We start from the raw sequence: 13945 nt of genomic DNA on the forward strand, positions 1-13945 counted from the left end.
CCTTCTCTCCCTGTCTGGATCAACCAATGTTTACTCCCCATTGATTGTACATACCTCTGTTACTCTCCAACTAGGTTTCCACGATAAAAATCCCATACGAACACGCATGCGATCAAACATCACAGAGATGGATTTCCCCATTGGCCCCTGGCAATAGCATTGAAGAATCGGAGATTGACATGAGGTCTAAATTTTGAACCTTTCCCTTGGGTGAACAAAGCACCGTTCTGCTAGCAAACAGACTTCTCTTCTCAGTCTACTGATCAGCAAGGCCCCTCGAGATCAAGAGAGTGAGCGGCCCAACATTCAAATTTAAGAGACCAAAGAAAATACTTTTAGCAGACTTGAGCACACAAATTACATATTTCATTTCAAACAAAAACTCAACACTAAACATATAAATGACTTAAATATTTTGTTGAAAATAGAGCTTTGATGTTTATTAAACATATCAGTGCAAGAAGAACATATTATAAACAGTCTTAGTACTCTTCTCCTTCCTCCTCCCCCTCTCCTTCCACGCTGTCAGTTCCCACTTCCTCATAATCCTTCTCAAGAGCTGCCATGTCCTCCCGGGCTTCAGAGAACTCTCCTTCCTCCATCCCCTCACCCACGTACCAGTGGACAAAGGCACGCTTGGCATACATCAGGTCAAACTTGTGATCCAGGCGTGCCCAGGCCTCAGCAATGGCGGTGGTGTTACTCAACATGCAGACTGCGCGCTGCACCTTGGCCAGGTCACCACCAGGGACTACGGTGGGAGGCTGGTAGTTGATGCCAACTTTGAAACCAGTTGGGCACCAGTCCACAAACTGGATGGTACGCTTGGTCTTGATTGTTGCAATAGCAGCATTGACGTCCTTAGGCACTACATCACCACGGTACAAGAGGCAGCAAGCCATGTATTTACCGTGCCGCGGGTCACATTTCACCATCTGGTTGGCTGGCTCAAAGCAGGCGTTGGTGATCTCCGAGACGGAGAGCTGCTCATGGTAGGCCTTCTCCGCAGAGATTACCGGGGCATATGTGGCCAGGGGGAAGTGGATACGAGGGTAGGGCACCAAGTTGGTCTGGAATTCTGTGAGATCTACATTCAGGGCACCATCAAACCGGAGGGAGGCTGTGATGGATGACACAATCTGGCCTATCAAACGGTTGAGGTTGGTGTAGGTTGGGCGCTCAATGTCCAGGTTCCTGCGGCAGATGTCATAGATGGCTTCATTGTCCACCATGAAGGCGCAGTCAGAGTGCTCCAGCGTGGTGTGGGTGGTCAGGATCGCATTGTAGGGCTCAACAACAGCGGTGGAGATCTGTGGCGCTGGGTAGATGGCGAATTCAAGCTTGGACTTCTTTCCATAGTCAACAGAGAGGCGCTCCATCAGCAGGGAGGTGAAGCCTGAGCCGGTGCCTCCACCAAAGCTGTGGAAGATGAGGAAACCCTGGAGGCCAGTGCACTGGTCAGCCTGTGGAAGTGAGTGAGAGTTGGCAGTTAATATCAGGGCAAGAACACGAAGGTGCAGCACAGTAGGTTTAGACAGAGTTATTATCCAAGCCAATGCCAGGAAACCATAAAAAGGAAGCAAGTGAAAAGAGACCATTGTACTGAGATCCCTCAATGCATTGTGTTCAACGTCCTGCTTCTTGCCACCACCATCCCCATACTTATGTACTAAGACCCCCTCAGAACATTGTGTCCAACACCTGGCGGCATTCAGTAACCATCGGTGTAGTAATGTACTAGGAAACACCAGAGCGTGGTGTCCAACCACCTGCTGCATGCCTCACCCATCACTGTACTGATGTACTAGGATCCTCCTGGATCTTCCCTGTCCCCTCACTAATCTACTAGGACCCCTTAGAACATTGTTTCAAACCCCCATCCAACATCCATCACTGTAATTGGAACCCCCCACAGATCATTGTTTTTACCCATCATTACTGCACAAATTACCTAAAACCCCAATGGATTTTGGTTTACAACCTGTGGTGCGGTTGAGGATCCATGTGTGTGACCCCATCACTGCATTAAAGTACAAGGACTCCCTGGATCATCGTGTCAGACCCATGTTATGGTGTAGGAAGCATTGGTGTACTAAGGTACTGCAGCTTCTTGGATCATCGCACACAACCTCCACCCCTACCCTAATGCCACAAAACACCCTGGACTAAAGACAATACAGAGGCCTAGTGGATTCCTCGATTCTGTTAAACATCCTTCCTTGTCAGTAACACATATAAGAAAGAATCCTTTGAATTCTAAAGGTGCTCAGAAAATCACTGTCTCCCTGTGAGCGAGATACCCAGAAGGTGTCTGGAATGTTCACCTTGCGTTTTAGGACCCAGGTGGTCATCTTTTCACTACAGTACACAGATGTGTTGAGAGTAAAGGACTCAGCTTGATACTGTTTTTTAACATATTACTAGTTGGGAAATCTATCACAGTTGGCGTCTTTTCTCAAAATAAGTGCCTAGAGTAGACAGGGTTAGAGTCTCTTGCTGTCCCCTTTTCCTTAGATGGGCGGCCCACCACCGTCTCCCAGGGAATGGTGTCACTCAGGAGGGACAGTAGAGTATTTGTGCCCAACGCCCATCCATAAACTAACGCCTTAGAGCCCAAAGGATCATCAGGCTCAACAACCATTTCTATCCCCTGAATCCCTACCCACATGCTCAACCCCATCCCTACACTAATTGCCCAGAAACCCCAGGATCACCGCACCCAACCCCATCCCTACACTAATGCCCCAGAATCTCCTGGATCATTGAGCCCAACACCCACCCCTACACCAATGCCCTAGAACTCCCTGGATCATTGCACCCAGCTCCCATCCCTACACTAATGCCCTAGAACCCATTGGATCATCAGGCTCAACCTCATCCCTACACTAATGCCCCAGAAACCCCTGGATCATCGCGCCCAACCTCATCCCTACACTAATGCCCCAGAAACCCCTGGATCATCGCACCCAACCCCATCCATACACTAATGCCCCGGAATCTCCTGGATCATCACACCCAACCCCATCCCTACACTAATGCCCCGGAATCTCCTGGATCATTGTGCCCAACACCCATCCCTACACCAATGCCCTAGAACCCATTTGATCATCGGGCTCAAACCCCTTCCCTTCTCCTTGAATCCCTATGCACAGAACCCCCTGGATGATCATGCTCAACACCCATGCCTACACTAATTCCCCAGAAATCCCTGGATCATCGGACTCAACACCCATGCCTACACTAATGCCCCAGAAACCCCTGGATATTCAGGCCCAAGCCCAAGCCCTACACTAATGCCCCAGAAACCCCTGGATATTCAGGCCCAAGCCCTACACTAATGCCCCAGAACCACCTGGATCATCACACCCAACCCCATCCCTACACTAATGCCCCGGAATCCCCTGGATCATCGGGCTCACCCCCATCCATACACTAATTCGCAAGAAACCCTTGATTATCAGGCTCAACCCCATCTCTACACCAATGCCCTAGAACCCCGTGGATATTCAGGCCCAAGCCCCATCCCTACACTAATGCCCCAGAACCACCTGGATCATCGGGCCCAACCCCATCCCCTCACTCATGCCGCAGAACCCCTTGGATCATTGCACCCAACCCCCATCCCTACACTAATGCACCAGGACTCCCAGATTCATCGTGCCCAACCCCCATCCCTACACTAATGCACCAGGTCTCCCAGATTCATCGTGCCCAACCCCCATCCCTACACTAATGCACCAGGACTTCCAGATTTATTGTGCCCAACCCCCATCCCTAAACTAATGCACGAGGACTCCCAGATTCATCATGCCCAACCCCCATCCCTACACTAATGCACCAGGACTCCCAGATTCATCGTGCCCAACCCCCATCCCTACACTAATGCACCAGGACTCCCAGATTCATCGTGCCCTACCCCCATCCCTACACTAATGCACCAGGACTCCCAGATTCATCATGCCCAGCCTCCATCCCTACACTAATGCACCAGGACTCCCAGATTCATCATGCCCAACCCCCATCCCTACACTAATGCGCCAGAACCGCCTGGATCATCGTGCCCACACCTTATCTCTACACGAATCCCCCAGGATCCACAGTTCATCATGCCCAACCCCTGCTGTGGCACAGGAAGCACTGCTGCACTAATGCCCTACTGTGGCGAGATTTTTTTAACGTCTCGCAGCAGCGAGAAGTGCCCAATGAACTGGCATCAGCATCTGCTCAGATGCCTCGGAAGGAGGCCTTGCAACTAACCACAATGTGTATTCTTCTATTTTAAAACCGCTCCTTCTAGTATGAGTATTTGCTACATAACACATGCAGGCCTCCTCGTGTTTCTGGTTGATTACTCCGCATTAAAAATTCATGTCTCCTCTCAGCCTCTTATTTTGAAGAAGATATTGATTAATTCCTCGTATGTTAACCCTTCCTGTTCTCCAGTGTTTTGACACTCTTTTCTGAAGACTACGTTGTGTTTTGGCCCATCATATACAAGAATAGAAAAAGGGCACTCTGTATGGGCGCTTATGGAACTGAGGTCCCAAAATATATGCCTAGATGGAGCTGCAGAGATGGCCATGTGTGTGTGTACCCTTAACTGAAGAGGACAGACAGAGAGCCACAGACTGAGCAATCTCCTAACCCTGAAGGGCAGAGGTTGACAACGAGGAGGCTATGACTGTCTTAAGAGTGCACAACATGGCTCTCCAGTTGATTTAATATTGAACACAATGGCTGTCTGGCTTCGAACAAATTGCACAAAATGGTTGGCTGCCCACGTGATCATTGCACCTGAGTGTTGACTGCCGGCCTGAATGCTAAAGAAAAGGTCCAGCTGACTGCTAGAAGACGGATTGTAGGCAACACTTTCCCAAATTGGCTGTCGACACCAGCCCACGCTGCCAACAGATGGCAGCCCAGCCTGATTGCAGGGAGAATTCACGCTGACCCAGCATATCCACCAACACTTGCTGTAATTGGCCCGTGACAAATGTAGACATCAGCCCAAATTGTCTGTAGATACCAGGGCACAATGTAAGTAACGGTGATATTCCTGTGGGACATGAACCCGCCAACGCTGTTCCTGCTCCCACCCACTCTCCCTTTGTGTGCGTTTTGCTGTTAGATGTTTTGTACTGTCTTTGCCCCAATCATGCTCCTCCTGCCTCCCCCAGCCCCAGCCTTCTTCTCGGGTGCTTGATGCCCTCACAGCCAAATCATTCTCTCTTTGGTGAGGGCGATGGCACCAGCTCCACTTTCCCAGGGGTGTCCAATGATCCCTGCCCATCTCCCTAAGAGGGTCACTGCCCAGGGTTCGGAAATATCTTCTTGTCCCCGATCAGAAGAGCCTGATCTGCTCCCAATATTGGTTTTGAAGGTTGTGGTAACATGCTTTGTGGTATTTTACCCAGGAAGCAGACACTGCTCCCATGTCAACCCACACCGACTGACTATCCCAGACCACACTGGCAATAAACAGCTGCTTGATGTGGACACCAGCCTGCAATGGTGGCAGGCGCTGTCCTACCTGGACTGTAGATACCATTTAATACTGATGGTAGGCACTAGCCCATAATGACTGTAAATGCCAGCCCACACTGGCTGAAGACACCAGCCCTTGTATTAGCAGGCATGTGGATGGACAATTGGCTCCATGGATTCTCCTTGGATCATCAAAAGAGAAAGGCAGATCCTATCTACCCAAAAGGCAGCAAGGTTGGTGTATAAAACAACCAGAAGAGTGCCTACCAGCTTCCGGATCCGGTCCAGCACGAGGTCGATGATCTCCTTGCCAATGGTGTAGTGTCCGCGGGCGTAGTTGTTGGCAGCATCTTCCTTGCCCGTGATGAGCTGTTCTGGGTGGAAGAGTTGACGGTAGGTACCTGTGCGGACCTCATCTGCGAAAAAAACATTTGAAAACAGAAAGGGTTCATTGTACAGCCTTCTCAGAATTCTTCTTATCCTTGAGGTACAGAATCTCCCTCAGCTTGTGACATCATCTAGACTCGAATGAGCAAAAGGATAGCAAGTCCTTCAGTCCCTCCGTAAGCAAATGCAAAATCCTACTTCATCCTGCCTGTGTTGAATCGGTCAGGGCTACGGAATCTGGGCTGGACAGTTTATGGAACAAGGGGCGAACAGGGCGCATACTCTGGCCAGCTGATGGACAAGGGCATGTGTGGAAGAGGTGAGTACACCTCACTTTAAGACCTTCCCTTCTTCACAGCCATGAAAGAAGGACTATAAAAGCCTAAAGAAGACTGTGTAGCCCCAGAGCCTGTGTTTGTACTATAAACACAGTGAAGGTCAGGGGGACACTCGATGGGTCTTCAAGGCCTTCTATCTACAAGGACAATGGATTATTGAGGACCAGCAGAAGACTGCATTGTCCACGTTGATATAAAAAAACAGACTTTTGGTGGCTTCCTGAGATGCGCCAATTAAACCAGATGATGCTGCTTACCAATAAGTCTGGGTTTTAGATCTGGACAGTTAATACACCATATACTCTAGTACCTGCTAAGAATCCCGAAATTCTGTTACTCACCAATCACTGTAGGCTCCAGATCCACAAAGACAGCCCTGGGCACGTGCTTCCCGGCCCCGGTCTCACTGAAGAAGGTGTTGAAGGAGTCGTCACCGCCCCCAATGGTCTTGTCACTGGGCATCTGTCCGTCCGGCTGGATGCCATGCTCCAGACAATACAGCTCCCAGCAGGCATTGCCAATCTGGACTCCGGCCTGACCAACGTGGACTGAAATACACTCACGCTGTGGAGGAGAAAGGAAGAGTTTGTTGGAGAACAGGCTGCAGGAAAAGGAAGAACATATGTCTACAGAGGGGATTTAGGGTAACATATCAGGGTGCTATGAGCCATTCGCCTACACCGTAATCTCCCTCGTCTCACTCCTAAGCATTTTTTCTGACTCTTTAATCTTTCTTTCGTGCCTTAGACTTTCTCCCTCACTATTTAATACTCTCAATCTCCTTAGCCTTTCTTCTCCCTTCTTTAAAACCCTCTCGCTCCTTAGCCTTTCTCCTGACTCCTTAAATACACTCTCGGTTCTTAGCCTTTCTCTTCACTCTTTAACTCCTGTAGCTCCTTAGCCTTTCTTCTCACTCCACAACCAACCTCACATTCCTAAGCCTTTGCCCTCACTTAACCACACTTGCTCTCCTTAGCCCTTCTCCTTAACGGAGCCCTCTTTCCTCAGACTTTCTCCTCACTCCTTAAATACACTCACTTCTTAGTCCTTCTCTCCACTCTTTAACTCCTGTAGCTCCTTAGCCTTTCTCCTTGTTCCTTAACGGAGCTCTCTTTCCTCAGTAGTTCTCATCACTCCTTATCCCATCATGGTTTAATCTTGTTCCTCATTTTCCTCTCTCTCAGCCCTATACAGTCTGCAGAGCTAGGTTTATGTACAGAAAGAGCTCACACTAGGAAAGGCATATTATATAGCTCTAAACACACACCCACCAACACCCGATTCGGTGTCTGACAGGCTTCCTGTAGCAGATGGGTTCAAAGCACCAGTGTTATGACTTAGTGGTGCTCCTTGGAATACGATATCCCAACACAGGCAAGGCATGGTCGGGTGCCCACCCTCTTAGGTTGGTGGAAATGCCCTGCCATTAGGGGAGAGTCGTCCCTGCCGCGTCACTCAACCTTCAACCTCACAACTTGCCCCAAAGACCCAGAATTTAAGAGTGCATGGAAGTTCAAAATAGCCACCGCCCAATGCCCTGACCTCCCCAAGCAAACACACTGCTAAGTCCCCGGAGTTACTCAATGTCAGAGTCGATAATTTGTGAGGGGGGTGCAGACTGTGTGGGCAGGAGGCTGAACCCTTGGCACTTAGTCTGCAGCACAGACGGGGTTCCCCCGAGCGAAACAGAATGAGAGCCTCTCATCCAAGCAAGAGCAGCAGCTCCCAGGAGCACCCGAATGTGCCCCGGAAATGAAAGCTCGGGCTGAGCTATTCAAGCGGACTCTAAGGCGCGTGCCCTCCCAGACCCCCTCCCCCACTGCCTCGGTCACAGCTGAGCTCTCCAACCTCTGTGAGTAGCCCGGCTTGCTCTCTGCCTTTGCAAGGCCTGTCAGTCACTCTGGCTGACTGCGGCAGGGTAGTACACAGGCAGAGAAAGCAGACACGCACATGCGCAGATCTCTTCTACCTGCTGCCGTATACTTCCCTCTCAGTGTCTTTGCTCTCAGTGGGAAGGGTTGTGTTTTGTCCAAGATAGAAACACATTAGCTGGCCTGGGGGCAGAGAAAATGAAACAAAAACACACCAGAAGTTCAGTTTGCCCACAGCAGTTCTACATGAGGAGAAGGGGTCTGCAGAGGTGGTGTGGTGGAGTGGATCGGGGGCGTGGCAATTGAGAATACTGGTGACAGTGGAGGTGATGGAGTCTGTTGGAGATGCGGTACACCCTAGGAGATGCTTCCTCTTGGAGGAGGCTGGTGGTCTGTGGATGAAATGGGGTCTGGTAGAGGAGATGGGGTCCAGAGAGGAGAATGGTGGTCTGTGGAATAGATGGGGTCTAGTGGAGACGTGGTCTAATGGAGGAGATGTGGTCTGAAGGAGGAGTTTGGTGGTCTGTGGAGGAAATGGGATCTGGAGAGGAGAACGGTGCTCTATGGTGGTCTATAGTGGACATGGGGTCTAGTGGAGATGTGGTCTAGTGTAGGAGTTGTGGTCTGAAAGAGGGAACTGGTGGTCTGTGGAGGAGATGTGGTCTAGCAGATTTGGTTTGGTGGAGATGTGGTGGGGTGGAGAGTGTGGTCGTGTGTAGAAGATCTAGCTTCCTGGACGTGTGCTTTCATGCTAGAGATGTGGTCTGGTTCTTAAATTGCAGACTATGAAGCAACTTCTCGATTCTAACCCTGGATTTCCTGAGTAGCCACACTGTGTGATCCTGGGCAAATCCATCTGTGTCTCAGTCACCCATCTGCTGAGTGCTTGCAACCATTCTGAACAACCCTACCAGGGCTCAAGTCGAGGGTACCCGCAGGTGGACAGAGTCCCCCCACCCCCGCTTTTTTCAGGGGGCACCTTGATATGCTAATTTCTGCTGACACCAGTCAATTGGTATCGTAAAGAGTCCCCCACGTTTTTTAGGACTTGACCCCTGACTGCTGTGAACTGAGTAAAAAGACAACTGTATAACGTGCCTAAAGCTACCTTTTAATAATCTATTTATTGTGGTTATAAACTGCTCCCTCCACATATGAACTCGTTGAGCGAACTTTGTAGGGAGCCCGGAGAGTCCTGGGGCGAGATTCTTATGCTTGGGGGTAACCAGAAAATGCCTGGGGCAGGCAAGTACATTTAGTCAGCAATGGCGTACAGGCCATCGAGGTGCATGAAGAGCGTAAGAGCTGCATCAAGACAGGCAGACACAGCCAGGCAGCAGGGGACACAGGCAGACATTGAAATATGGAGCACTGGTACATTTACAGACTGCTGGGCAAGTACAGCCAGGCAGCAGGGGAGACAGGCAGACACTGAACTATGGAGTCACAGTGGGAGATTTACAGACTGCCAGGCAAGTACAGCTAGGCTACAGGGGAGACAGGCAGACATATAGAGGTGCAGGTAGACGGGAAGTTCTACAGAATTAGAGGCAAGTACAGCCAGACAGCAGGGGAGACAGGCAGACACATAGAGGTGCAGGTAGACTGGAAGTTCTACAGAATTAGAGGCAAGTACAGCCAGACAGCAGGGGAGACAGGCAGACACTGAAATATGGAGCACAGTGGGAGATTTACAGACTGCCGGGCAAGTACAGCTAGGCTACAGGGGAGACGGGCAGACATATAGAGGTGCAGGTAGACTGGAAGTTCTACAGAATGAGAGGCAAGTACAGCCAGGCAGCAGGGGAGACGGGCAGACACATAGAGGTGCAGGTAGACTGGACGTTCTACAGACTGCCAGGCAAGTACAGCCAGGCAGCAGGGGAGACAGGCAGACACTGAAAAACTGAGACACAGTGGTAGATTTACAGACTGCCACTGCCAGGCAAGTACAGTCAGGCAGCAGGGGAGACAGGCAGACACTGAAAAATTGAGACACAGTGGTAGATTTACAGACTGCCACTGCCAGGCAAGTACAGTCAGGCAGCAGGGGAGACAGGCAGACACTGAAATATGGAGCACAGTGGAAGATGTACAGACTGCCAGGCAAGTACAGCCAGGCAGCAGGGGAGACAGGCAGACACATAGAGGTGCAGGTAGACTGGAAGTTCTACAGAATGAGAGGCAAGTACAGCCAGACAGCAGTGGAAGGCATACAGGCAGAGTGGAAGAGTTACATAAAGAGAGACAGACGGGCACAGGCAGACACAGAGAGGTACAGGTAGACTTTGAAGTCCATAGAATGACAGGCATGTACAGCCGCCAGAGAGCAATGGAGACGGGGGCACAGGTGGACTGGAAGATCTACAGAATGACAGGCAGATACATCCAGACATACAGGCAGAGTGGAAGAGCTACATCGAGACAGGCAGATTTAGCCAGGCAGCAGGGGAGGCAGGCAGAGAGGTATAGGCAGACACAGAGAGGTACAGGTAGACTTTGAAGTCTATAGAATTACAGGCATGAACAGCCAGGCAGCAGGGGAGACAGGCAGACACTGAAATATGGAGCACAGTGGGAGATTTACAGACTGCCAAGCAAGTACAGCCAAGCAGCAGGGGAGACAGGCAGACACAGATGTGCAGGTAGACTGGAAATTCCACAGACTGCCAGGCAAGTACAGCCAGGTAGCAGTGGAAGGCATACAGGCAGAGTGGAAGCGTTACATAAAGACAGATAGGCGGGGACAGGCAGACACAGTGAGGTACAGGTAGGCTTTGAAGTCTATAGTATGACAGGCATGTACAGCCGCCAGAGAGCAATGGAGACTGGGGGGCACAGGTAGACTGGAAGATCTACAGAATGACAGGCAGATACAGCCAGGCAGCAGCGGAAGGCATACAGGCAGAGCAGAAGAGCTCCATCGAGATAGGCAGATTTAGCAGGTAGCAGGGGAGACAGGCAGCCACAGGGAGGTGCAGGTAGACTGGAGGTTCTGCAGATGCAAGCAGGCAGGCGGACGTAGGTAGAGAAAGAGGAGAACCGAAGCAGTGGTACAACAGGCAGCGTGGGAAAGATCTACAGGTGGCGGAAAGCAGAGACAGGCAGTTACATGTACACACAGAAAGTTACATTAGACCGGCATGTGCAGGCAGGCATGAATGCACAAGCTACATGCAGGGCCATCTTAGGCACTTTTGATGCCCTGGGCACGGACATATTTGGGGCCCCGCTCCACCAAACCAAAGGAATTAAGTGATCAAGAATATCTGCACCGCTCCCTCAACCCCACCCCCCCACACCGCAATCACAACCCATAGGTTGATATGCTGACTCGCAGCATGTAAAAGTAAGCATGTTTACTCCCTTTAAGTCCCTTTACCCACTTCATTCTTGCTCTGATCAGAATGATAAACAAGTACCATTTGAAGGCCAACGTTAGCAATCTACGAAGATGTTACTTCTCTTCTAGTATAGAAAAAAGATACTTTTTATCAATATCATCCGGGAAGGTATGCAGCCTGTAGTATTAATGCAGGCCTGTATGTAAAAGGTACATGTAACTCAGAATAGAGAGAGAACTCATATGTGCTGCCTCACAGAACGCAAACGTGCTCAAGCATGGATAGAGGAGACCAATTGGTAGGAAGGAGAAAGCTACACATAGCAGAGCATGGATAGTGGATGCCGATTAGAAGCTACCAGGAAGGTGTCTCTATCCAGACAGACAGATTATAAGTGGGACATGGTTTTCAAATAGTGTTGCCATTAGAGATCAAAGGAACAAGTGCTGTGGTGTGCAATATATCAATGCTCACTATTATAGTGGAAGCAACACTATAGCCAATGAAGCCATGGGTGAGGCTGTTTTGAAGATCATACACTGAGAAGGCAATATCTCTCAAGGGCTGACAATTTTGAAAGGTTTAGGGACTGGCAATTTCTGAGAGGCTGGGCAATACAAGATTAAATGAGATGCCCAGCATTACACACACTGGTTTAGGGCTGAAGTTGGGATTTATGCCAACTTGGCAATTTCTGCATTTGAACACTTTCATTGCCAGTTCTTACCATGAACTAAAATAATCTCATTTTATAAAACTGACTTGGAAAGTACACCAATCACATTACCAAACATGACCATTTATAATAACAAAATATTATAGAAGGGTGTAAGAGCTTCATTCTCTCCATCATCAAGAGAAGTATATACGTACCAGCGTACCAATTAATGTGATGTAACAAATTTAATCTAGGTTGGTCTTTTGTATTTTAAAGCTTTACATAGTTCCAAAACACTGGCTTATGAAATTGTCATTTATAAACTTGCAGAAAAACCTTTGACTTTTACAAAAATGCAAAGCGTTTTTTCATGTCAAACGAGCAAACTTTAAAATATGCTTGCCCAATTCCTGCTCCATCTGGTCCGTTCCCTTCTGTCTACCACCCCTTCCACTCAAATGGCCTACATAAGAAGATAGATCAAGTAATGGGCTAAACGATGCCACCAGCATGCAAGAAGGCAAACTTGACAGAGACAGTACAGTAATGTACGAGATATTAGATGATTTGTCCAGGATCACTGTATTGTCTGCTGGCAAAGCCAGGATACAGGCATGAAAGCTTTGGTTCCAAATTTGAATACTTATTCATCTCTTGGACTAACAGTTTATGCTCATTGCTGGAGGTGTTTGCATAGGTTTTACAGCACCCCATCTGAACAAACCAATTTCTAGACCTTCACCATAAGGATGACAGGTTTGTTTTTATAGCAGCCCTCTATCAGGTGTAGATAAATTACTGATAATAGCACCTGTTGTGCTGCATGACCAAGTACATATGCAGGCAGGTTTATAAACTTCAGACATAGGAAAGGCTCAGCCAGCCTTACAGGAATGTGCTATTCTAATCTTGCATAGGAACACATATCTCTGCAATGAGTAGTTAACACACTGAGCTAACTTCTGAACCATTGCGGCACTCAATTTACCAATGTGCATTTCAAATGTGGCTATTGCACATGATCAACATAATTCCCTCAGGAAGGAAGGAATGCTACAGGAGTTGTGCCGCAAGGAACACACAGACTATATATACCACAGTGAACACAGAGAGCATTACATGATGAATTGATCGAGGCAGAATGTACTTGCCAAAACAGACAGGCAACAGGTTTAGAGCCTCAGCAGCATGCATAAAATATCCTGACGTGTGCTATTTAAGTCTGGTGGACAAAGGAATCGTACTTCTTTAGCTCAGGCAGCCTTGCGGGGGGGCAAGTGCCGCTTTTGCCCTCCCATAAAAAACGTCTCTGGCTCCATGCAAACAGCCGCGGCAGGTACCACCCGATGCAGCCAGGTGTGTGCAATCCGTAGAGACATGTACACACGTCTGGAGCCGGAGGTACTGGCAGGTACAGGCAGGTGCTCACAAGTAAAGACAAGGGCAGGCGCAACCGATGCAGCGCAGGATGTGGGCGCTACTAGAATGCAGGGAAGCGACGAGTACTGCCGGGTACAGGCATAGGTAAGCAGGCTTGTGCAGAACGCGCAATACTCACCATGTTGGAGGTCCTGAACTCGTCGATCCGACAGCTATGACTCGGAGGACGAAGGTTGGCTCCCTGCCTGCCTGCTCCCGACCCCCTTCTTATACCTGCAGCCCTCGTGTTGTTAGTTACCAGAGGCAGGGAGACGGCGTGCCGCCTGGCTCCAGGCAACAGGTGCGCCCCGGCAGCGCGGCCCAGGAGACTGCAAACACAGCAGTGTGAGGGCGGGATAGCCCAAACAGACAGACCGGTGTCAGGATCGGTCACCTGGAGACTCCAAACAGACTGACGGGGGAGGGGGGTACCGCAAAGAGACC

At 49.6% G+C, this 13945-nt stretch overlaps 1 protein-coding gene across 1 annotated transcript; it reads right to left on the reverse strand.

The window, feature by feature from the left end:
* Positions 1-413: 413 nt before the first annotated feature.
* LOC138489224 (tubulin alpha-1A chain-like) lies at positions 414-13700 on the reverse strand. Its single transcript, XM_069616902.1, has 4 exons — positions 13641-13700; positions 6551-6773; positions 5752-5900; positions 414-1463 (listed from the first exon to the last, which is right to left on the reverse strand). The coding sequence occupies exons 1-4, from the start codon at positions 13641-13643 to the stop codon at positions 483-485; spliced, it is 1356 nt and encodes a 451-aa protein (XP_069473003.1). The 5' UTR covers positions 13644-13700; the 3' UTR covers positions 414-482.
* Between the last annotated feature and the right edge of the window lie 245 nt (positions 13701-13945).

The sequence above is a fragment of the Ambystoma mexicanum genome, chromosome 9, assembly GCF_040938575.1.
Source record: "Ambystoma mexicanum isolate Mex_15411 chromosome 9, UKY_AmexF1_1, whole genome shotgun sequence".
NCBI lineage: Eukaryota > Metazoa > Chordata > Amphibia > Caudata > Ambystomatidae > Ambystoma > Ambystoma mexicanum.

Excerpts from the sequence above, each read along its gene's own strand:
- LOC138489224 (XM_069616902.1), bottom strand. Across the intron at positions 5,901-6,550 it reads TCTGGAGCCTACAGTGATTG|ATGAGGTCCGCACAGGTACC; the intron begins GTGAGTAACAGA and ends TTTTTTTCGCAG. Across the intron at positions 1,464-5,751 it reads TGGACCGGATCCGGAAGCTG|GCTGACCAGTGCACTGGCCT; the intron begins GTAGGCACTCTT and ends TCACTTCCACAG.